This window comes from Chelonoidis abingdonii, chromosome 10 (genome assembly GCF_003597395.2).
Source record: "Chelonoidis abingdonii isolate Lonesome George chromosome 10, CheloAbing_2.0, whole genome shotgun sequence".
Taxonomy (NCBI): Eukaryota; Metazoa; Chordata; order Testudines; family Testudinidae; genus Chelonoidis; species Chelonoidis abingdonii.
Window position 1 is genome coordinate 20,905,661 of NC_133778.1, and position 26,034 is coordinate 20,931,694.

Genomic DNA, 26,034 nt, shown 5'->3' on the forward strand with positions numbered 1-26,034 from the left:
ACTCCTGTTCTTTTTGTTTCTTTTCCTGACACCTGTATTTCAACATTCCTTATTTCTGCTTAAAGGTACATACAGCATTTCTTTAATCCATTCTTATTTTTACAATATAATTCATTCTACTTTCACAAGGGACAGCGATCAGAATAGGATTCTGGGAAAGTTTCCTGTAAAAGTGATCCTGCTCAGGCATTTGTAAGGAAAGGTGCTTCATTTTTTATGTATTTATTTTTTGTAACGCCTAAGGAGCTGATTGAAAGACCTTCTCAATTTCTTGAATCTGGTGTTTGAGATAGGTATTTTTGTAAAGTATAGAGAGAGTTTCTATAAAACTGTGAAGTTAATTTTGACAATCTTTCTGCTGCAGAGCCAAGTATTAGCTGTGTTCAATGTCACTCTTTGGAAAACTCTAGAACCTCCACTATTTCCTCCCTTTTTTTTTTTTTTTTTTCAAGGGTCACCATAAAAACAATAAAACCAGGAGGTCCTTTTTTCTTTTTTTTTTTTTTTTTTTTTTTTTTTTTTTAATTTTTCTCCCTCCTCTACCACCGCACCACATTTCTTCTTAACATCTCTCCTCTTTGGTCTCCTTCCTGTACAGGGCCATCTTTAGGATTTATGGGACCCTATGCAGTATTATTAAATGGGTGCCCCTATACTCTACTGCAGGGGGTCCCCAGCCGGCACCGCTGACTCCAGGTGTCGAGGGGGCACAGCCACCATGCTCACCCACGGACCTCCAGAACCGCTCCATTGCTGACACACACTGAGCTTTGTATGCAGCAGACACTGCAGCAGTGGCTCCAGGCAGGCTTGTCACATGGGGGCTGCATCTTGCCAGAGCCCATGGCCCTCCTGCAGCCCCAGCCACTCCTGGCTCACCACGAGCATTTTGACAGGACAGGAATTATCAAGCAGTAATAACTTTAATACGTGTGTGTGTGAGAGAGCGAGAGCCAGTGCGTGTGTGTGTGACTGTGTGTTGGGGAGTGTGAGACTGTAACTTTTGTGACAATCTGTATTGAGGGACTGTGACTCAAGAGAGGCAGAGTGTATGTAGGTGTGAGAGCCAGTCTGTGCGTGTGTGTGTGTGTTAGGGAAGTAGGGTGACCAGATATCCCGATTTTATAGGGACAGTCCCAATTTTTGGGTCTTTCTTATATAGGCTCCTATTTCCCCACACCCCGTCCCATTTGTCATGCTTGCTGTCTGGTCATCCTATGGGGAAGTGTGAGACAGTGAGCACACTGTCACTTTAAGCTCCCCCACTCGGTCTGGCTTCCCCTCCCCACCCCCCCGACTGTCTGGTAGTTTCATTCCTCCTGTCCTGGTTCTGGCCCTGGCCCTGGCCCAGGCCCAGCCCCTAGCAGCACAGACAGGCAGGATTGAGGGAGGGACTCCACTCCAGGCAGCAGTGGGCTGGACTGCCGGGCCACCACACCACTAGTGCCGCTCTGGGCTCCCCAGGGCTGGGGCAGCAGACCCAGAGGCGCGAGGGAGGGAGGAGATAGGGAGAAGCCCGCCAGCCCAGTACAGGGGAGGGGCTAGAGAAGAGAGGATTCCAGCCACAGCCAGCAAGGGGAATGGTGCCCCAAATTTTCAGGTGCCCTACACAGCCGCATGTGCCTAAGGATGGCCATAGGTTTCCTTCTTCCCCTCACTTTCTCCTGCTGTTTGCACTATTCTTCATAATTTTCTTTCTGCACTTTCTCCCCTACATTTTGTTGCCTACTCGCTTGCTTTTACCCCCCCCATTTGGCCTGTACAGTAGCAAAAATGTTTTTCACGGGGAAAGGCTGAGGAGGGAAATGGAAAAAAGTAAGTTAAGTGTACAGACTCAATACATATATTTATTTATACCACATATATGGGCATAAGAACCAGGGAATACATCTTAATTCAACAGACACGGAATAACAAACACGTATCTCACACCGCTAGCCTCATCTCCCAGTGTCTGCAGGAACTAGTTCTAAGATTCCAAATCTTGCTTTACAAGCCATTGCTATGAAGCATTTCTTTCTAGCATTTCTTTCTTTCTAAATTTTAGAAAATGTCTAGTTTGTGAAAATTGGTTTAAATACCAATTTTTCCTCTCATTCCATGCCTTATACGAATAAGACAATCCAAATGGCAACAAGTCACATGGCTGAAATTTGAAAAACCAGAGTTTCAGGTGGGGGAGACACTTCCAAATGTCAGATTATCTGGGTTTACCGGTACTTGGTAACAAGGACAAGCTAGTTTTAGACAGGGAAAGAGGTATACAGTTACCCTATAACCTATATCTCACAGGTCTAGCCAGATGCCCTCTTCCAGCCACCCACTGCACTACTGTAAGGGGAATCTGAGCATCCACCCCTGGATCCCCTGGGTACTTTAAGCCCCTGCAGCCTGAATAGAGTCCAGCCATTGCCCCAGGCTTAGCATGCCCAGGGAATCTATTGGGGTATAGATCTGCTCGCTGTCTAGCACTCTTATCCTGAGAGTTGGAATCTGCTGTACAGCAGCTAGCAGTGACTCCTCAGATTCTCCTGTACTTAAACATCTCTTCTCCCAGAATTCCTCTAAATTTATGGGTTACAGTTGAACTCTCTCAGGGGCATACAACAGTTGGGAAGGAATTCACACATACTTAGCACAGAGTCTAACACATTTGCTCTTTTACAAAACAAAAGATCTTAAACCAGTGTCCCTCATTAGGTCACCCTTCCCTTATGAATCTTTAGTGGACAATCAGTGTCCAGGAAGGCAGGCAGGCAGCCTCAAACAGGCTGGATCCTCACTTATTGGAGAAAATGGCTCCTGAGAACAGCTTTTGTCCTTTTAAAACCTTTCAGCCCCCTCACCAGTTTCCACACAAAGTTGTCCTCCTCCAGGTGACTTTGTTGATGAGGCAACCTCCCTCCTAGGCAGGAGGAAAATCTATTGTCTAGAGTGATTACATTTCAATGGAAGAGCACTTAACTTGAACAACTCTCTTTTGCCATTCCCTCCTGGGGCAAGGTGAAGTCTCCCTACTTTCCCCAAGCCCAGTCCCCTTCTTTACACTTCCTGGGGAGAGGTGGTGTTCTTCCTCCCCCAACTGACCCCACTGAAAACATAGATTGATTAAGGGGCACATTTCCCCCCTCCACTTCCCCAAGAAGTTGAGCTGACAGCAGGGGCCAGAAGGTTTCAAAAGGGCAGAAGATGCCCTGCTCAGGAGTCATTTTCTCCAGATCGCCAGAGTTCACACCCCTCTGGAAGGTATCGTAATTTGGCAATACTCTTCACTACCCAATCTCCCTTCTCCCAGGGGAGTTCTGACACACACTACCACCATTTGCCTGTGCCTCATTTTCCCTTTGCCTGCAATGTTTTGAATCACAGCACCTGTTAGCTGTCCCTCAGACTCCTCACAGCATTCTGGTCTACAGCATCATCTAGCTGTAGAAAGTCTCTATATGTTACCTGCTACACAACTGCTGTGTGCCAGTGAGAGTCTTAAACTGTAACCAGAAACCTCACACCTTTCAGTAGAGTTCTGGAAGATGGTGTGTTCAAATATGGAGAAGTGTGAGGGGGTCACCAGTGCATCCAGAGGGGGTAAGAAGCTGGACAGTGGGTTCCAGCTCTCAGGATGGGGTACTAACTAGTAGGTCTGCACCCCAATAGTGACCTAGGAACTCCAAGATTGGGAACGTGGCTGGACACCAGTCAAGCTCTGTAAACCACAGAGGCTTAGATTCCCCTCACAGTAGTTTGGTGCTAGGGTGGCTGCAAGGGGGCCCCTGATCAGATCTGCGACAACATTGAATGAGTCACATTCATCCCAAAATTTTACCAACCACTCCCCTTATGCCTATCACAATCCCTCATTTCCTCCTCTACATAGAATATGCATATCAGAATGAATATGAAAATAAAACACAAACTAAACAAATTGTTAAAATCTTTTAAAAAATTAGGACACATACAAAGTGAAAATATTAATATGTATTATATGTACACATTTTTATTACATAAAAATTATATATTAGTATAAATAAATATACATGTTTTTCTCTGCAGCATTTCTGTATTTTCTTGGTTGAGTCTTCTTTCCTCAGCCACATTTTGCCCAACTCTGGGCTAATTGTTAAATTTCCATTGTTTTGACTGCAGGAACTGTTTCAAGGCTTGTGCTGATTTTTTGGGATGAAAATTAAAAGCAGTCTTCAAGGGAGAGTTACTGAAAGTTATGGCCAAGCCCACAGCAGGCAATATGCTGTGGGTTTGGTAAACAGAATAGTCACTTCTAAAACAAACTTACTGGCCAAGCCACCAAGCACTTCACCTCTGGCAGCCCTCTCTTAGGCCTGGTCTACCCTTAAAAGTTTTGCCTGCATAGCTATGTCAGTTAGGGACCTTATATTTTGCTGGCACAGCTGTTGGCAAAAGCCCTCATGCGGATGCAGGGATACCAGGAAAAATGTCCTTTTTGCAACCATGGCTTATTTTGCAGGGGAACTAGCGTAAGCTATATCAGCAACTAGTATAACTGATATCAATTGCATCTACTCTAGGAGAGTTTTCTGGTATAGTTATAGCAGAAAACCTTTTAAGGGTAGACAAGGCCTTAGTTTGCTTGGTAGACAGGAAACTATACCAAGAATATTAAATAGTTCCCAACAGGGTTTATGTGTTTACTTACTTTAAGTGTGCAGGGTGGGGGAGGAAGTGTGTGTGGAGGAGGAGGGGGGGGGGGGGCAGGGGGGGGGGGATAATGGGACCATGCCATGGATGGAAGCACAGTAAGGCCAGTGACATAAGCTTAAAACTGACTCATCCAGGCCCCAATCCTGCAAAAAGACTGAGGGTCAACCAAAAGTACTCACGTGCCTCAGAGCTCACAGGATCAGGGCCTTGTAGAAAGTGGAAGGGAAAGGAATTGCTACATTTATGGTAATCCTGTCTCTTATTGTTCCTGTAGGAAATGGAGAAGGTAATTAAGAAAAATAAAATTACTGAGCAGAGGTCTTTTGTCTCGTACAAATGCAGTGGGACAGAAGAACTGAACCTTGTGCGTGTGAAGAGGTTGCAGTGTCTATAGCACTTGAATAATACCTACTTGTTCGTTGCCCTTATGACTGAGTCTGAAGCTGCAGTGGAATGGGTGACATGGTGTCTGCCTGAAACTGAAGCATGCACTAAGTCTAGTTGTCTGAGACTCAATCTAGATGGGACTGAAATAACATTAGAAGGGTGGAAGCAAGGAGCCCTAGGAATTGGGCTAGCTAAATAAACTCCTCTGCTTGGTGGAAGGTGGCTGTTATTTGCTAACCAGATTCAGTTAAGCAGTCTCGTCAGATCCTGGGCTGCTGCTGGATACCCAGGGGTCAGCTGTGGCAAAGAGCACATTTATCCATCTGCACCTGGTGTGGTAAGTATGATCTCTTATTTCAGAGGCAGGCCTAGCTACCCTTACCTAGGCTTTTGTCACTGAGAGATTAGATTATTGTAAAGGACTTCAGGTAGGGCTACATCTTGGGACCATTGGGAAGCTGAAGTTAGTTCAGAATGTGAGAGAGCGCCTGTCTGTTAAGTGTGAGTATATAACAGTACAGCTCACAGAACACTGATAACTACTTGTGGGCTTCTGGGTACAACTCAGGGTGTTGGTCTTGACCTTTAAAGCCTTGGATGGTTTGGGTCCAGATGACCTTTAAAATGGCCTCTCCTCTCATTCTGTGCTGCTACAATCAGGAGAAGCGTGCCAGCCAGAACTTCTTTGCTACAAAAGAGATGGAGCTGCCAGGAGGGCATTCTCTCCAACAGCTCCTGCCTAATTATGGGCTGGGAATGAATGATAATTACACATGGGGTGGCAGTCTTATCAATTTAGCTGATTCTTGTGTTGGTTTAAATACTGGAGCACGGAATGGGCACTGCTAATGGGTATGTTTCAAAAATCAAAACATAACTAAATACAAGAAATCTGTAGTTTAGAACCCTTTCAACATTGTCCTTCTGCTTGGTTGGCTTATAAGATCTGCTACAGAGCTATGGATTACCTGCCTTTCTTATCCTAGCTTCTGCCTAAAGTTTAAAATTGGAAACATGTGATGCCTCAACATCCAAAATGTTTCTAAAATACTCAGATACTCCAGCAACAGGTACTTCAAAAATGCATGGAACAATGACAACTGAAGATAAAGCCCACATGGATATCCCCATCTTAACATTGTGTCCCATGCAATTTCCATTAGCTTTTAACTGGGAAAAAGAAAGAGTTTTTTCCTCAAGGTGTGTTGTAGTAGGAGTGAGTATTGTTGCTGTGGATCTGAGGTCCTGTTGCAATCATACACTCTGCTGTTCAGCTCAATATGGATATCCAGTAGGGGGAGCTTTCTGCAAAGAGAGAAACAAAATACTCACAAGTGAATGGAGGAGATCATCATTTTTAACTTAAGACAACACCAGAGGACAAGCAGCTACAGGCTCAGCGAGAGGAATGTTTCCAATCTCAGGCTTTAATACCAGAGATAGAGTTCACAAACTTGAGGTTACACATGCATTTATCAGACAGGATCTCTTATACTCCAAATTTACTAGCTTGTCATGGAGGACTGGACTCCTTCCATTCCTGACATCTTGTGACCAAGTTTTAGATTTTAGGACCCTGTGGGGAGGTGCAGAGCTGTTCTGCTGACTCACACTGAACTTGGCTTGGCTGCCAGACCAGATGGGACCTCTTTATCTTAGCTTCAACTCAGGGTAATAAATGGGCAAATGCCTCTCTGAGGAAGATTGAACTAAAGTGAAGGTCAAGAGGTCCCACCGGGAAATTAAAAAAACAAAACAAAAAACACATCCACAGGCAGCTCTGGCTAAACATTTATAGTTCTAAATACAGTCCTGCTTAAGGACTCTGTTATTTAAAGACAACTCTCAATTTGGACAATAGCCCAGATATGTGCTGGGGGTGGCAGAACAGCATGGGAGTCCTGACTGTTCACATATCTTCTCCAGGACTGGACTTTCTCCTCCCATGCTGGAAGTAACCTTGCAACCCCGAGCTCTGGCACATCCTTACACTCCACTCCAGAATTAAAATCTCTACCCCATCTGTAGAGTACCTGGCCTGCACCCTGTAGGTTTGGGCCCACCTAGACCACCAGGCCTGGGCACCATCTTCCTCTATGGTCTCTCACATCGCCAAAATGCTCTGAAGTACTAAGCAGGATGAAACCTCAGCTCTTTTGCTATGGGGCAATAAGTTGAATGAAAAGGGTTTTTTTGGTTTGTTTTTTTACCTTTTATGAGGATTGCACAGGAGCTCAGCCAGACAGCGTAGATAATGGGAGGATGAGCTGGGTGACCTTTCTAGCACAGACACATCCACCTTGCATTGACTCCAAAAGATGTCTGCTACTGGGGGAATACTACAGTTCCTAGCTCTTGTGGTATTGGCAGTGATTTTCTGTTCATTTCCATCCACCTCCAGCAGACTGGTGGGTTCTTGCTGATCTGCTGGCACAATGTAGCTTTGAATAAAGAAGAGTTTTGGTTTCCCTAGGAGTTCAGGGCATGAGTCTCCAGTAAAAAACTTCTTCACCCGATCCAGGGGGTACCCAGGAAAGGTCTGGTCTGTGCAGAAGATGCTCTGAGGGCTTCCCCGGCTGACCAATATGCAAATAAAGCTGTCATAGTCTCTGTGCTTTTGCAGCCTTGCAACTTCATGGAATGTTTGGTTCATGGCTTCCACACTTAAATACTGGTAACAGTGAACTTCAAAGCCTAGAGCTTTAAAGGTGTCCTCCAGTATATCTGGAAAAAGAAAAAGAAATTTGTTAAAGTGAATGTATTTCAAGGCTCAGTGAATATCAGCCATGTTGAAAGGCTCTTAATATTACGTGTTTCACTACTGGAAAAACAAGAGGTTTGTTTCACTAAAGTAATTCAGCCAAAATCTAGTGTCTTTGCAGTGATATCGGTGTCACAATGGATTACCCACAAGACGATGTCTACATACTGTCTTGAATATGAGGGAGGTGTCACAGTTTCAGGATAAGTGCACCTGTATTCCTTCACCAAGGGCACCTGCTTTAGACTCCCAGATCCTCAGCCATCACCTTTCTGGGCAGAAACCTGTCTCACTCTCTCGAGGCTGCACAGTTGTCAGCCTACACTGTGATATCCCCAGCAAGCCAAATTGCCTAAAATGTCAGCACCTGCACTTTGCTTTCTTTCCAGAGGCTGTGACCAATGTATCATACCCAGTTACAAATTACCACACAGTTCCTTCTAAGCAAGCAGATTTATTCTTAATGAGAGCCAGAGGTTTTGGCAGCAGGAGTCAGTGGAGCTGTTGGTTGTGGGGAGGGCTCCCTCGCCTTTGGTTCTCCATTTCAGGGAGAGTCAACTTATTTTGGGAGGAGGAGATGGTGGGTTAAATAACTGTCACCACTGGAGCAACCAGCTACTCACATATTTAACCAGAGCAGGGACATACACGATCTGGCTTCAGGCCCTGCCCTAACTGTTTCCCTTTCTTGTCCAGTTACCCAGACTCACACAGGTGTTTGCCCAATAACCCTCCTCTCTGGGGAGTCTGCCTTGAACCAAGCTCATGCAATACAGACCTTCTCCCCTCCTTTCCTAGCAGCTAATACCTTTACTGCAGGGTTCTCAGCCCTATCCCTGCTGAAGTTTTCCTCCTAGTGAGATTCCCTCCCATGCGCCCTTCCTCACTGGCTCCTGCTCACTGAAGGCTGTTCTCCCAGGCCTTCTCTCTAAGCGCTCTGGAGAGCTACTCAGCCTAAGCCTCCTCACTGGTCCTTCCCTGACTGGTCCCTCCACCTGGAGAGGTGGGCTTAGCCTGGCACAGGTGCAGCTGAGTCCCAAGCCCTTTAAAAGGCAAGGTCATCCCATGACACTGCCACTAACTTGAACAGCAGGGAACTACATTAGCCTTCTTCCTGCTAAAAGGATGAGCAGTGAAATAGTTAATGCTGACATTTAAATTCACATAATTAGGCCTCAGCATTAATAGCCCATTGAATGAGCAGCTCACACTTCTCTCAAAACTATTGTTTCAGGCTGTCTTCAAACTCAGGCAGACACCAGCTCATGTTGTGGGTCACAGAGGTGATTATGTGACCACTTGCACAGCTGCATAATCATTTACACAGGCCCCTCCTTAAAGTCTTTTCTTTAATTTTACCATAAGTGGTTCAAGCGTCAGGAATGTAGGGAAGGCCTTTTATCTTCATGGTCTGAACAAATCCTTTTTCCTATTCAACTTTTGCCTCCCTTTAGACAAGTAGGAAAGGCATAGCATCCTCGAAGGATGCTACATAAGCTATAACAGGGGGAAACTCATACACAGTAAAATTCAGAGAACCTTCCCTTCACTCTCCCTCTTGCATCAGGGTAAGGCCTTGGGTCACTTCTAGCAGGGCGCTGGCACGACTTGTAAAGTGGGGGTGCTGAGAGCCAGTGAACCAAACTGTAAACCCTGTATATGATGGAAACCACTTCAAGCCAGGGAGCATGGCAGCACCCCCAGCACTCCTAGTTCCAGCACCCATAACTTCTAGTTCCAAGAATCCCCATATGGTGGCTATCAGAATTTTCTTGTTTTACATCTGTCAGCCTAAGATGCCATTTGCCTACCCGACCAGATATGGATCCTGCTGAATTTCACTGCCTGTGTCTGCATGCTTTGCAGTTACTATTCTCCAAATATTTTGTGAAGCATAAATACTATAGAAAGATGGTCTGTTTGCTTAGATCATTAATAATAAAGAACAGCAGAGAGCTGCTCACTCATCCTTTCCTTCCATCTGCCCTTAGCCTTGAATTAGTGCTGATTGCAAGCATTCTGTTTTCTATTCTTAGCCAGTCAAGTATTCCACTGGCATGGTTCAAGCCCTAGAGAGATTTTTGCTTACGCAAGAGTCTGCCACATGGAGCTTTTCAAAAGACTGTCTGAAAAATTCAAATTTTAACCTGTGTATTTACGGAATTGAACTTTAGATGTAAATGCTTCCAAAATGTCAAGAGGAAATTAAAGAAACTAGGTCCTTCCCCTCAAAAGCTGCGATATCAGCTTCTGCTAAGCTGAGATATAACAGAAACCCAGGTGTGTTATGAACAAAAGGTCCTGTGCCTTCAGCTACTCAAGACACGTGCTGTCCAATGTAACCACAGAGTTTGAAGTGCACCATTGCTTTTATTTTTAAAAGCAGTAAAAAACTTACAACCCGTGGGACCATCCCTTGAGCTCCCTGCTGGGGAGGATAACCCTTGGCCCCTCCCTGCTGCTTCAGCTTGCCATGCCGCCAGTGCTCTGGGCAGCGGGGCTGCGAGCTCTTGCCAGGCAGCAGGACTGTGAGAGCTGCCGGCATGCCCCGGTGCTCTAGACTGCAGGGCAGCGAGGCTGGCTCCAGCTGGGCGACATGGCTGCCAGTCCTGCTGCTCTGAGTGGCATGATAAGGGGGTGGGGTGCGGTCAGGGGACAGTTGGATAGGCGTGGGAGTCCCGGAAGGCCTGTCAGGGGGTAGGGGTGTGGATAGGAGTCAGGGGACAGGGAGCGGGGGGGAGGGATGGGTCGAAGGTTCTGAAGGGGGCAGTCAGGGGGCGGAGGCAGATGGGGGCTGGGGCCAGGCTGTTTGGGGAGGCACAGCCTTCCCTACTCAGCCCTCCATACAGTTTTGGAACCCCAATGTGGCCCTCAGGCCAAAAAGTTTACCCACCCCAATTTACAACGTACCATCTTTGGGGCAGAGAGACTCTCTCTTACTATGAGTATTTACAGCACTGAGGGCAATGTGCTGCTAATGTCAGCTGGGCCCTTTAGGCACTATTGTAAAACCAAACAACCACAAAATAAAAGTACTAAATAGTAACATTTAGACCAGATGGCCAATGAGACCTGATCTTTGTTTTGCAACACACACTTGCACACTCAGAATGTAGTCTGGCCAGTCATAATCCTTACATTAAAATATTGTACTTGCTGGATAGTGGAGCTGCAAAGGATTTTATGTTCTTGAGACCCACCTGTGTCATTGCCAATGCAATCTATAATCAGGCATATTCCTAAAGGCCAACTCTGCATTCTGTACCGATCGTCATACACCTGAGAAAAGTGAAAGAGCAAATATTTATTTCATTGCTGCACTCTCTCCTCCAGTGCACAGACCTTCTCCTTTTTAACCCCCTTCCCACACAGAGCTGCCCCCTCCTTCTCTCACTCTCCGTGCTGCGCACAGAGTGGCTGGCAGAAGTGTAGGTGGAGGTGCTGCAGCTGTCCCTCTAACTGATATACTTCACTTCTGTGATGGGAAAGGTTCAGCAGGCACTGATGCATGGTTTTTATTTGGCACTTCTATTACCCTGGTTAGTCCTCTCACTCCACGCAACCTCACTATCTTTAATGGAGTTGCATAAACTATAAACAAATGCAGAGCGTGACCCAGACTTTCTAGGAAAGTTGGGGCAAGTTTGATTGCAAAGTTGTTTATTGCAGACAGATCTTTAAGAAGAGTCGTCTTAATCAATATGGCCATTCACAGCAGTGACCCTGATGGGACTTGGACAACTTTTTATTGCCGCAACAACAGGAAGTGGATTAGCTGTGTGTTCTATGGTTAATTAAAACAACGTTTATTTCCTTTCCGATCTGTCATCATGTGGAAAAACTACAGATCTGTTACAGTTCAGTTCACTCCAATCCCTCCCCTTTAACAAGTTTACCACCACTCTGCTATAGGTAGTCTGCTCCTGGTGGAATTCTGTGCCCCCCAAAATTAAAAAATTTGCAACAAAAAATTACAAATTCTGTGGATATTTTACACTTCTGCAAAATTCTGCATATTTTATTTATAAGAATAACACAATATAATCACACTAGTTTCAATTATTTTTGATTATTTACTTCAAAATACCTGTCAGCAAGTATGTCTGTAACAATAACAATACAAACAACAAAATAGATTCAGGAAATGTTTTTTTGACAAACCGATTCCTTACTAGGCATATTAATAAGAACTCTGAGTAATACTTCATTTAAACTACAATACAGAACCATATTTCCCACCCCCCTCAGAAGCTGTGCAAAGGCTTAGGGGAGTCAGGGGTAACGGAGGAGCTGAGGGAGAGGGAAGTAAATTGCTAGGAAGGAGTCTGGGTGTGTACTTGGAGGGTTGTTGGGTATGGGTGGGGAAAGTATGGAACAGGGTTTTTTGTGTGTGTTTTTTTTGGGGGTGAGGAGAGATTGTTAGGGAGCTTCCCCCATGTAGACCCTGGCAGACCCCTAGCCTCTCCCATTCAGTCAGGCACATCTTCCTCTGTCCCCCATGTGTCCCTGTGCCCCAAAACAGCCACTCCCCTGTCCCTGTACCCCTCCCCCATGTGTCCCTGTGCCCCCACACAGCCACTCCCCTGTCCTCATACCCCTCCCCCACCCCCAGGTGTCTCTGTGCCCCCACACAACCATTCCCCTGTCCCTGTATCCCTCCCTCACCCCATGTATCTCTGTGCCCCCCTCAGCCACTCCCCTGTCCCTGTACCCCTCCCCCACCCCCATGTGTCTCTCTGCCCCCACACAGCCACTCCCCTGTCCCCATGTGTCTGTGCCCTCCCAGAGCCACTCCCTTGTCCCTGTGTAGCCCGGAACTTCCTTCCCCCCCATGGCCCTGCACCTCCACTGCCATTCAGCCCCTGCCCCAGTCTGTCCTCCACTAATTAAGCCCTTATAAGCCCCTGTCTGACCCCCTTCCCCAGCACTCCACAGCCCCTGCCTCCTGACCTGCACTGACAAGTGCTGAGAAGCGCTTCCCTCGCTGGTGGGGAGCTGCAGCTTTGGTCTCTCACCAAAGCACTGTCTGGTGGGCAAAAGGCAGAACTGCAGCAACATTCTGGCAGAAGCTTTTTTCTCCGCAAAAAATTAGAAATCTGCAGGGCTTATTAACTATGCAAGAGCGCAGTAGCGCAGAATTCCCCCATGAATAGTATTCCCTTGCTAACAGTAATGGATACAGTAATCCCCTGCTAAAAATGCACAAGTAGTATGCAATCATGCAGTTTTCCAAGCATGGAAATGGAGGATGTCTTGTAAAAAAAAAAAAAAATCAGTCACAAAAGAGCCTAAAGTGTACATATACCTTTTTATTCCCCTGAGATGAGGTGGCTCCCGATTCCTGTACTGATGTGTGAACTGGCTCTGCTGTGATTATAGAACACAATATAATGATTCTCAGCATTTATGTGATATTCTAGTATGTAGATATTAATGATGTTTCTTTCAAATTAAAATTAAATAAAACAGTAACCCAAGATCTCTCTCCTTCAGCCCTGTTAATTCCTATCTGAGCAAATACATACTACAGGTTTTAAAAAAATCCAAATGAACCTAGCACAAGTTACTAGTGATCGAAAATCATCGTGCGCTGGAGGAACAGTGACCTATTACTGTTCATAAAGCACCACATGTGAAATGAGTTGGTGGTCTCAGCTTAATTCCTGATGGACTAAGGTGCCCATGATAAAACCTGCATCTTATTGTCACCCTTTTTGGCAGAGATACCAAGGATTAAAGGGACATGGAAACACAGCTACCCTTTACATTCCTAGTCAGGGGTCCCATTAGAGTGGTAGCCCATGGGTGTGCTAGCGTAGGGAAGTCTGCACTGCTGTTGCTCATATTGTTCCAGTTTGGTGGATAACAAGAGGATATCAGCCTCCAGGGCTTCAATTCAGCACTTTTCACAAGCAATAAATTAGCCAAAATAGTAACATATTGCAGACTTAAGAGTTCACTTTGCTTTCCTAGGCCAGCTCAGATGGATATAGGAAAACCAGAAGTTGGGAAGTAAGTTAGCCCTAGTTATGTCTTGATTTACAATGGTTAACCCTGTTTCAAAAAAGCTGTATTTTCATCAAAACCAAACCTTTACCTAAGAACAGCACATAGGCACACTGTGTATGTTAAAAATTCATCTAATGAACCTCATCGTTTTATGGGCAGGATAGTCCATGCAATTAACAGCAAAAAGTAAACTGGATCTCATTCCTTTCCTTTCCCAGTGTAGTTTGCACCTTTTTTCTCTAGGAATGTTTCCTCAGTTCTTTCTGACCTCAGAGAGATTCCCACACAGTACTTGTACTGAATCCCATCCTTGGTCTAACTAAGTGACACATCTAGTCAAGGGTTAAAATACTAGTGATGTGGGCAATGCTCAGGTCTACAGGCTTTATACCACATCCTATTTTAAATGTGATATCTCCCATACTGGTGGATAGATGGTATTTGAAGGAAACTAATTCTATTACCTTAAACAGTAAAGTGTCATTTTTGCTTCCTTAGATTCCACTTCAGTAAGTTAGATAGTTTGTCACCCAAATGCTTTGAAGAATGTTTAAAATGTAGGACATTGGAAAATTGAATAAATGAGTAAATATTAAAAAATGGTGCTCAAATGGAGTGCTTACAAGCTTCAGTTGAAATCAACTGGAGTGGCAGGCAATCAGCACCACTGAAAGCTAGTCCCTTAATACAAGGAAGTACACAGTAGGTCTTTCTGTTAATGAAAGAACAGGTATGGTGTTCTTACTCTGAATGGCATGTTGTCCACTTAATGATCTTTCTTTGTTCACATTCTGGATCTAAAAATTAAAAATAAGGCATATTTTCTCTCTTTCCAGAAATGTACAATCATACCTTGTTAAATATCACAAAAGATTTTTCAAAAGGAGAAGGTTATAAATAGTTAACAGCTCTATCAACTAAATGGGAGTAGGAAAATTTTCCTCATCAGGCACAAACTTTGGGCAAAAGTTCAGTCAAAACAAAGCTAACTCCACAGAGAGGTAGAAAACTGTGAGCCACTGAGGTGTTTTCCAAGCAACAGCCAGTTAAACTGAACTGAATGGGATGCTGTATCTATACTAAAGCAACTCCAAAAACTAGTTTTGTGTATTTCCAAACTGGTAACAGAAAAGGACATTATTGTTGAAGTTGAACAGCTGGAAGATCAGAAGAGCTCCCAGGTAGACAAGGTGTCTGGGATTCTAATTAAGCAGCACTCACACACCCAATGCATGGACACTGCATGGACACAGGCAGAGGTGGAGTGTGACCTCCCAGACGTGGCCAAGTCATCTCTTCTAGTTGCAGGCCACAAGGAGCAGTTCCTTAAAAGTGGAAGGGGCCATGTGCTCAGGAGTGTACTCACAAGTTTGTACCTGCCAAAATCGTACCTTCTGTGAAGGCCCTTTGCCCGGACTGCCTGGCCAGTGGTTTACCACGTTGCATTCCATCGTGCCTCAGGAAGACTTACCTTCATCACATGGTCCATCAGTGCGCTGTGGGACACTTACCTTGAAGGATCCTGATATCTCCAGTGCCATGCCTCCCTGGGAGCGTGAGTATGCGAGTGTGACACACACACACACACACATACACACCGCCCTTCTTTTGAGCTTTGCTATCAGTGTAATAAATGTGCTGCTTTCTGCCAAACTCTAGTGGGCCATCAGTCCTCCCTAAGCTTACTGGCCCAATTTTGGGTAGAAAACTGTAAGCCAATGAGGTGTTATCCAAGCAACAGCCAGTTGAACTGAATAGGGTGCTGTATCTATACTATAACAACTCTGAAAACTAGTTTTGTGTATTTCCAAACTGGTAACAGAAAGGACATTTTTGTTGAAGTTGTGTTGGTGGGTGTACTGTGCACTTCAGTGTGTATTATATTTATGATACACTTCATACATTTATACCTACAGAATATATAAGACTGAAGAATTCTCTCTGAGGAAAGGGCTATATTAAGAAAGCTGGCATTATCAAGACATCAGTGTTAGACAACATATTCAAGACGCAGCTGCAAATCTAGGATAAATTACATACGACAAGAATAAACTCCTAATAATCGCAAAGGGACTTATCATATATTCAGTCAAGATCAAAGGGCCAGAAAAATACATTAAGCAATGCATTACATTCCAATTACTAGCAGTACCAGGTGCCTTCAATTAGTTTTCTCTATCCCCCAACTTCTTGGAAGGTGAATTCCTTCTTCCTCCTGACAGCTTTTACAGATAAACCATGAATCTGACTAATTTGTTGCATACTTACCCCTGAACTGTAGGGAGGGTCAATGAGAGTCAGGTTAGGGAGAGATGCCTGAAGTGCATTTATATACATTGGCTGAGAACCACTGTTGGACAGAGCTGAAAATTGAACAGAAATAGGCAGAGATGAAATTAGCAGTGGTTACTAAAGCACAGCCTTCTCCCCAAGCTGAGTGTGTGTTTCTACATGCCCAGTACAATGGGGCCCTGGGCCATGACTGGAGCTTCTAGGCCAGGGGTTCTCAAACTGGGGGTCGGGACGCCTCAGGGGTCATGAGGTTATTACATGGGAGGAAGGGGGTCACAAGCTGTCAACCTCCACCACAAACCCCGCTTTGCCTCCAGCATTTATAATGGTGTTAAATATATTAAAAAGTGTTTTTAATTTATAAGGGGGGTCGCACTCAGAGGCTTGCTATGGGAAAGGGGTCACCAGTAAAAAAGTTTGAGAGCCACTGTTCTAGACACTAATGCAATACAATGTGAGACAATCAATTAATTTTTCAGTCAAAGCTGGACGACCATCTTAAGGGCATAGTACCCACATATTGCAAAGCTCTTCAAAATGGTGGTATGTATTCCAATATGCAGCAGGTGAAGGGAAAAGTTATATTCCCCCCTCTGAATGTCGTTGGCGTTGTGATTTATCTAAGCATTTTTTTACACTGTAGTTCCTCTAAAATGTAATCCAATGTCTTCATCCCCAAGCACGTCCAATTCTTAGGAGTACTGAATAGGGACCATTTAGTCATGAGGTGCAAAACATGTGTCTTACCTGCACATTTGTATCGCTGGATCTTTTTTTTCAGGTCTATCCTATGAATGTTCTGCAAACAGTCTTCTATCAAATCCAACTGATTAGGAGCCACCAGATTTAGTTTCTCTAGATCACTGACAACAGCCAGGAAACTCTAGGAGAGCAGCAGAAAGCATTACCAAGTGGAAGGCCAACAATTTGTTCCCTACCAGAAACTCTGGGAAGAGCAAGGCCTGCCTCAGTAGCCCAACAAAACAACATAGGGCATAATCCAGACTTTCCTTTAACTCTTCAGAGACTACGAACGCAAGTCCTCCTAAGCATTCACACAGCTGTCGGTCTGGAATGTCCAAGGGTTCTCAGGGTCATGCCAAATTATTAGCTGGAAGCTAGAGTGTGATGTTCTTGCAAAGACACATCATAGTGTTTCAGGAAACAGTTTTCATTTTTGCCCCACTGCTCAGTCAGCCAGGCAGAACCTTGTGTCATGCCACAGAATATGAAAGCCTTGGGAAATTTGTATGTTTTTCCCCCACCCACTCTTTTCTCTGCAAGAAAAAACTCAGTGAAAAAACAACAAATTTCTTAAACTTGTGCTCTGTAAGGACAAGATTAATTATCTCCCAATTACGGCATCCCTCTGACTCAGAAAACCTAGAGAGACACAATCAGGATTCACATGGAAGAAGTGCTGCTTTGGTAAAATAAAGCAGTTTGTTTAATATGTGAACTAGGGGACAAACACAAAGGGACGTTATCCCCGTAATCATGGTTACATTCATATTTTTCTCTGTTTCGGAGGGAGAGGGACTGGATCTCTCTTGTTTTCAAATGGCAGAACTTTTAAGGGGAGAGGCTTTATTTTTGAGTTTCTTCCAGCAACTAGTCCCACTAAGTGTAGCAGTCTTCATATTCCCCTCTCCTCATCTCTCTAGATCTTTGTTCCTGTTCCACCCTATCTGATTTTAATGCATCATCTTTCCCCCCATAATTCCTTATTTCCGCTTCTCTCTTCCACTTTTTCTATGCATCTCTTCTCTCTCCCTGGGGGTTTCACATTATTTTGCTAACTTGCCTTTTCCTTTAGTTTCTCATTCACCTCTCTCTTCCATTTTGGAGCAAAAAAGAGAATTCAATATGGAAACAAAAAGTAGGCATTACCTTATCTTTTGCCATTTTCATACGTGGCACATAATCCTTGAGCAGGAAAGTGAGAGAACCCACTTCTTTTTTATCCAGCTCTTCATTGATCTCTACCATCAGCACCCTGCAAGAGAGATCAGCCATTTCCAAGGGATTAGCTTTCAGTAATATCTCAGTCCTGCCCATCTGCCCCAAGTCACAGGAACAGTCTTTATCCAGCTCCCCAATCTGATTAAATAATCTATTCCTGGCCATCAACACATATACCTCTCCAGTCTCCAAGACACACTCTGAAGGGAGATGGGTCCAGTGGTTAGGAGAGCAGATTGGAAAACAAAGGAGGTGGGTTTATATTCCTGGCTCTGCCTTTGACTTGATGTGTGAGCACGTTAAGCTACAACCCACCAAGTCATAACATTAAGTGTTACTCTTACATGACTTCCGACTGTTTCAGGAGATGAAAGGAAAGCAGGAGAGGGATCAGGAGGACATGTTCTCCCAATGGATGTCATGATTTCCTACTGACTCAATTCCCAGTCCTTGCTAGCCTTTTGAACAATTGCTGTAAAAGTCACTGTACAGATAAACTCTAATAGCACCGTATGATGGGTAGGAACCGTTCTGGGTGCACGTGGCCCTGCCCAGTCCGGCCTGTACCAGCTGGAGCCAGGGCTTTAAAAAATGAAGCAGAGCAGTACAGAGGGAGGCAGTGGAAGGGAGCACAGGACTGCTCTGAGCTCTGAAGGGAAAATGCTAGTATCCAGGAGCTCATTCCTTGGATCTGGCAACGCAAGCCTGGGCAAACCCATAGAGGAGAGGCAGACAACTGGGATTGCAGGCCAGAAACTTAGAATGAGTTACTCTGGGAAGCAAAAGGGGACTGGGGTAGGAAGTGGTCCAGAGGAGACCCATGGCATAGCACCCCAAAATGTTGAGTGTAGCTGTCCACCAGTAGGCCCTGGACCAGAGCCGTGGAAAGGGCAGGGCTAGGCTTCCCTACTCACTCTGAGAGCGCATTACCCCACCTGGAGTCTTCACTTTGGTGAGAGACCTGCTGGAAAAGGCCTTGAGTGTTCAAGTGCTCAGCTCCTTGCTTATTTTCAGCGGGCTGGGGTGTGAGAGGAGGTGCAGGCTCCAGGGTGGGACCAGAAATGAGGGCTCCGGAGTGTGGGAAGAGGCTCCAGGCTGGGACAGGGGGTTGGGATAAAGGAGGGTGTGAGGGCTCTGGCTGGAGGTGTGGGCTTTGGTGTGGGGCTGGAGATGAGGAGTTTGGAGTGCAGACGGGGGCTCCAGGATGGAGCCGAGAGGTTCGGATTGTGGGAAGAAGTTTGGGTGTGGAAGGGGGATGGGGCAGGGGGTTAGGGTGTGGGCTCTGGGAGGGAGTTTGGGTGCAAAAGGGGACTCAGGGCTGGGGCAGGGGATTGGGCTGCAGGCTCCGGGCGGCGCTTACCTGAGGTGACCCCCGGGAAGCGGCTGGCATATCTCTCCGGCTACTATGCACAGGAGCAGCCAGGGGGCTCTGCGTGCTGCCTTCGTCCACAGGCACTGCCCCCACAGCTCCCATTGGCCAAGGTTCCTGTCCATGGACAGGGGCAGCACATGGAGCTCCCTGGCTGCCTGTATCTAGGAGCCGGAGGGATATGCTGTTGCTTCCGGGAGCTGCGTGGAGCTGGGTAGGGAGCCTGCCTTAGCCCCGCTGCACCACCAACCAAACTTTTAGTGGCCTGGTCACAGTACCGTCCAGGTGTTCCGGTCAAAAACCAGATGCCTGGCAACCCTATACACCTCCTACACATATTCTACCCCATCCTGAGAACTGAACATCAGAATTATGTAGTCTGGAGCAGGTGTAATTCCCAGGGTGAGTCAATGATAGGGAAGTGTTATTTGATTTGTAAGTATCTGCAGATTCATAATTTCAATGGTGTCACCCTCTGCAGCGAGGTGTGAGACGCACAGCCCATCTGGTCCCAAGCTCCAGATCCTCTGAAAATGTTGATAATACAATATACTCAGAAATGGGTTGAGTTGGGTATTGCTCAAAAGCCCTTTCTCCCATGAACACAATGGTACCAAACAAGACAAACTAGAACATAGACGTATATTCAAACATTTTTAACTACAATTTAAACACAGGCTTCTCAAACATGCAGCCCACACAAACTTTAATTGTGGCCCTTGACTGACAGTACTGGGTTATCGGTAAATGCTCAGAACATGATAGTAAAAAAAATAATTGGTTGTTACAGATAAACGGAAGGAGTTCTTCAAGCTGATTTTCCATCATCTGTTTAAATTAAAAAAAATAAAGGCAGTTCAGTGATATTGATTGATTATCAGCTTTATAGTGTCAAAGAGTTGTAATAAGTTAATGGTTAAGATGTCAGCATATAGCCAGAAATTACTAGAATCCATCTGCAAATGGTATGCACAGAGTTACGTAACATACATTACATAATCAATTAGAATCCCAAAGTAATCTACTACAAAAACTTTGTTTTACTTTGATCTTCCTCATTTTTAGGCATCAATGGTGAGAGAAAGATACCTGCTAGTCTACAGATTTTTGGAGACTACCACTGCAAAGGACCTGGTTAAACATGATGCTTGGTAGTACCTTGCATGCTATAAGAAGTGCACCTATAAACTGAATTTGGCAAGGCTAGAGAGGAAGTACATCGAGCACCAGGAAAAAGTTGAAGATGCCAGGACAAGTGCCAGCTGTGGGTGAGACTTGCCTTATACTAGATCCCATGGCAATGGAGGATAGGTCCATCAATGACTGTTAGCCAGGATGGACATGGATGGTGTCCCTAGCCTCTGATTGCCAGAAGCTGGGAATGGGAGACAGGGAATGGATCACTTGAAGATTACCTGTTCTGTTCATTCCCTCGGGGGCACTTGGCATTGGCCACTCTCGGAAGACAGGATACTGGGCTAGATGGACCTTTGGTCTGACCCAGTATAGCTGTTCTTATGTGTTTCAAGAAGAACACCTGCTCCTTCTGCAGCAAGTCAGAAGCCCAATGGTACCCATTAAGCACAGTTTTAACACATGAGACAGGTGAGAAATGGCATGAAGCAGTCACTTCTAGCAGGAACCTTGCTTGGAAAGTAAAGTTACGTGGGTGCACTGACCGAAGAGATGCTCACACATGACACTGGGGTTATCTTACTGGAAGGCATTTATTCAGCCTCTGAAGTCGCTCCACTCATTCTGAAGGTGCTCAGAACAGCTGAGACAATGACTGGTGAGGTCATAAGCCCCCTGGTGGAGTTCACATGCTGAGTTCATCATTTCAAGACCAACATTATGACACTTGTAGAGCTATGCTGGCAGATGTTTTTCCAACAAACAGACAAATGGAGAAAAATTGCCACCAACAAGATGTGTATTGACACCTGTTATCAAGGGGGCAAATTATCAAGCAATGGAATGGCTCTAGAATGACTGAGTGATCCAAAACTACCCTCCTTTATTGGGCACGGATGGGACTTGAAGGATGACTGATCACATCAATTATGTGTGAAATACCATATGTTCCTGAATCAATCCTTCAGCTAATCATATGCTCATGTCCAAAGACCAGATGTTTACCACCCTGCAAAAATTTGACAAGCAGTCTGCCTTATGCAGAGATGAACCAGTGTGGGACAGACAAGGATGAGTGTGACATCCTTTCTAGCAATGGTGCCTTAGACCAGTGGTTCTCAACCACGGGTACGTGTACCCCTGGGGGTATTCAGAGGTCTTCCGGGGGTACATCAACATATCTAGTTATTTGTCTAGTTTTACAATACACTACATAAAAAACCCTAGTGAAGTCAGTACAAACTAAAATTTCGTATAGACAATGACTTGTTTATACTGCTCTATATACTACACACTGAAATGTAAGTACAATATTTATATTCCAGTTGATCTATTTTATAACTATAAGGTAAAAATGAGACAGTAAGCAATTTTTCAGTAATAGTGTGCTGTGATACAAAATCAGACATAAAAATACAAAAGTAAGCAAGTAGTTTTTAAGTGAGGTGAAATTTGGGGTTACCCAAGACAAATCTGACCCTTGAAAGGGATCTAGTAGTCTGGAAAGATAGAGAGCCACTGCCTAAGACAGAGGCAACACTGATGATGACTTGGATGAACAAATATTTTCAGTCCTACATGTCAAGGCTAACTTCCCTAGGATTACCAAAGAGCAATGTCTTTTTTATGTAGATAATGCGCTCCTGTGATAAAGTATCATTAAAAAAGTGTTGATTTGTAAATATTTTATTGAATATCTATCTACATAATTGTTCTAGGGATGTCATATTTAGTACCATTGCATTAATGAGAGAAAGGGCTTTCAAATGATGCCCAACTTGATTCAATTCCAATGACACCGTGTCATCAAAATTTCCACCCATGCGAGGTGGTGGAAGTTGGGTCGAGTAATGAGTCACCCCTGCCACACTGCAAAGATTGACACTGGTGAAATTATGATTCTGTACATTTTTTACAAATCAGATGACACCACCCTCACCTATCGCTAACTTGCCCATGGAATGAGATTTTGCTCCCAGATTAAAGTACATGTTGCCCAGTGGCACTCATGGGTTCCTGAACGACTTTAAGAGTCTCATTCCTCAGTATGGCTGGGGTCTGAAGCATCATGGAAACGCTAGTCTCTGCCTCGCAGGAAGATGGGGAGTGCAGTGAGAACTGCACTCTGGCACCCTTTAATGTACTGTAATTGATGCAGGTTAAGCTTTACTTAATGCAGCAACTGAGTTGCTGCAAGAAATATAGTAAGAATTAAACCAGGAAAAAAGTATCCCAAAATGAAATTGTGGGCAAAAGCCTGGGAACCTACATTCAGAATGACTATGTGATAGTCACTGCTGGGGGCAATAAGGTTCCTCTTAGTATGTACCACAGCCAAAGTGAGGGTATATGGTATGTAAGGAGAATTCCCACTTAGCAAAAGCACTGTTTTAATAAACAAACCAGCTGGGTTTTTAGCATTTCCTCTTCAACAATGAGCACACCGCACCCACAAAAGCTGAAGTCAGACCAGGTGAATAGCAGGACAAACTTCCTGACAGAGCAAGTGTTTGTCTGTGGAAGAGTCTTCCAGGAAAGTGGAGGGAACCCCTTCACTAAAGGGAACCCCTTTCACCATTTAAAACTGGACAGGACAAAGCACTGGGAGATATGCTGCTGGGGACAATCCTGCACTGTAGGTTTATGTGGCCTGGTTTTGAATTAACTGACAATGATGAATGGGGGTCACTAAATAAAGTGATGTTGTACAGGATCTTGTCTATCTATTCATCCCCACTGCTCTTCCCTCTAGCTATATAAATCACACAGGTATCTATGTTTAATGCATATAGTTTTCCTCTGTTAAATACGAAGCCAGACACTTTTAACACCACTACTTCTAAGAACCCGGGAGGCTGCATGTAGGGACCAAACTTTGGAGACCATCTTTATTATACCGCTGCGTGATCCTCTTCTCTGCTATTCTTTTACTCATAATTTACAGTAAAAACACAACAACAACAAAAAGTCACCCATGAAATATGAAACAGACAAATTACCTGTAATCAGAGACCATTCTAGGATATCTCGCCAGATCAGTCTCCACTGCTGTTCTCTCTGTCCGCAGTGCCCTCCTCAGCAAGTCAAACCTCCTCACTCTGTATAACAGCTCAGACAAGCCCAACAGCAGCTTTCCCTTCTCATTCAGCGCCCCCAGGAGCTCCCTGATGTCTGTATTAGATAAATCAGGAACGAGATCCCGGCATAGGAAAAACATCATCTCCTTTTCATCTTCGTCCAATTCCTGCTCAATCTGGTGAATGAGGGCAGCTGGCACTTGGCACTTTGTCATCACAAGCTGCTGTTCCTTTAAGTTTATCTGCCCTCTTTTTGTGTTTTAAGCAGGAAGCCAACATGTCATGAAGTCCATTTGCAACAGAACATGTGGTTGGTTGTTGATCTTAATCAGATGTTTTTAAATAGCGAAGTTCTGTTGGGGGTGGGCCCTGCTTGAATTGATGATTTACTGAGCAACCTTTCAAGTCATCCAAGTTCCTGCTGCACTTCAATCTTTGAGGCATTCAAGTTCCAGTCAAAATGCTGATCCTACTTACAAAGATCCAGTGTTCTTGAAGGGGTTCCCCGAGCTGTTCATTATGAATAAAAAAAAAGTACATGATAAATCAGTATCAGCAGAGAATGGAAGATCCATTTAAGTAAAGCACTATTAATTACGCAAGTCTGTAAGTTCCAAAGGAAGTGAAACAAAAAATAGCAGCCCACAAAGGAGAACAGTGAGTGTTCAAGTTCTTTTAGAACATGAAAAGTTAAGAGCCATAAATTTAAAAAATCTAAACCCAATCATTCTTACAAAAGAAACAAAGAAAAAAAGTCTCAGTGCAATTTCCTGCAAAAGTTTAACAGCCAAGAGGTGTAGTGAAGTCTCTTGTTACTAAGATACTACTTAGTACTGGTTACTAAGTAGTACTTTTTAAAAGTGTACTACAGAACATTATCTAGTATTCACAGCACATATTAACTAGCATACCAGGGACTAGTGTAAATACATTAAACAAAGCACACTCATCAAAATAGAGGAGCAAAGTACATTTTATGATATATTATCCTTGCTTATCAGCATAAACATCAGGCTCACTTACTAGTCAGTTCATGAAATGCAGGAATCCATGATGGGTTCTCTTAGTTGTTGGTGCCAATTAGAGAGGGTCGACTGTAAATGAGTTTTTAAAAAGGTTTTTCTTTTACTTAAAAAGAAGTCCAACATAAACTTATAATAGATCTTTGAAGCTGCATTTTTAATAGCCTGCATTTCCTATTCTTTAACCTGTTTATGCCTCATCATTTTCAATATTTAGGCTATGTCTTCACTACCCGCCGTATCAGCGGGTAGCAATCGATTGCTCGGGGATCGATATATCGCGTCTCATCTAGACACGATATATCGATCCCCGAACGCGCTTATATCGATTCCGGAACTCCACTAACCCGCGCCGTAAGGACAGTGAGTAATTCGATCTTAGATACTTCGACTTCAGCTACATTATTCATGTAGCTGAAGTTGCGCATCTAAGATCGATTTTCCCCCGTAGTGTAGACCAGCCCTTAGAGTGTAAGAATAGCATTTTGGTGAAGAAACTGGACTGAGTTTCTGGAGACCAGGGTTCCTTTTTCCTGTTCCTGCCACACAGTTCTTGGCCAAATGTCTTCATCATTCACTGTCTCAGTTCCCCATCTATTAAATAGGGTAACAGGCCTTTCCTACCCCACAAGAACAGGGTGAGAATAAATGCATTAGTGTTTGTGATGTACTCCATTACTATGTACCTACCTAGGTAGATAGCAATTTTCAAATGTACTTTTCTCTGAAGTGAAAGTCAGTAGGACTTAGGTGCCTGAGGCCTTGCTACACTGGCGCTTTACAGCGCTGCAACTTTCTCACTCAGGGGTGTGAAAAAACACCCCCCTGAGCGCAGCAAGTTACTGCGCTGTAAAGCGCCAGTGTAAACAGTGCCCCAGCGCTGGGAGCGCTGCTCCCAGCACTGTAAGCTAATCCCTATGGGGAGGTGGAGTATCTGCAGCGCTGGGAGAGTTCTCTCCCAGCGCTGGCGCAGCGACCACACTCACACTTCAAAGCGCTGCCGCAGGAGCACTCCCGCGGCAGCGCTTTGGAGTTTCGAGTGTAGCCAAGCCCTAAGTCACTTAACTGCTTTTGAGAATTTTACCTATCCTTTTAAAAGCTGCTGCTGTGCTTTCCAGTCCTTTGCCATAGACTCTGGAAGTCATGGCTCCACAAATGGCAAACCGATAATATATATTTCTTCCAGCCAGTTTAAAGTAGATCAGAGCAACTCATCTGGGAGCAGTTTTCTTCACTTGCAGACCCTTGTTAAAAACAATACATCTCATACCCGAATAAAAATAAAGGCCATTTAAACCCACAAGCCAATCCACTACAAAGAACTAATCAAGGCCTAGATGACAT

At 44.6% G+C, this 26,034-nt stretch overlaps 1 protein-coding gene across 1 annotated transcript; it reads right to left on the minus strand.

Annotated features, from left to right (window-relative positions):
- Window positions 1-1,827: 1,827 nt before the first annotated feature.
- CFLAR (CASP8 and FADD like apoptosis regulator) lies at window positions 1,828-24,035 on the minus strand. The gene is given in 10 exon segments (XM_032799430.2): window positions 1,828-6,369; window positions 7,275-7,788; window positions 11,026-11,104; window positions 13,131-13,192; window positions 14,580-14,631; window positions 16,103-16,197; window positions 16,874-17,009; window positions 18,017-18,122; window positions 23,591-23,895; window positions 23,897-24,035. Coding segments are annotated over 10 exon segments (1,539 nt in total). The 5' UTR covers window positions 23,948-24,035; the 3' UTR covers window positions 1,828-6,230.
- Between the last annotated feature and the right edge of the window lie 1,999 nt (window positions 24,036-26,034).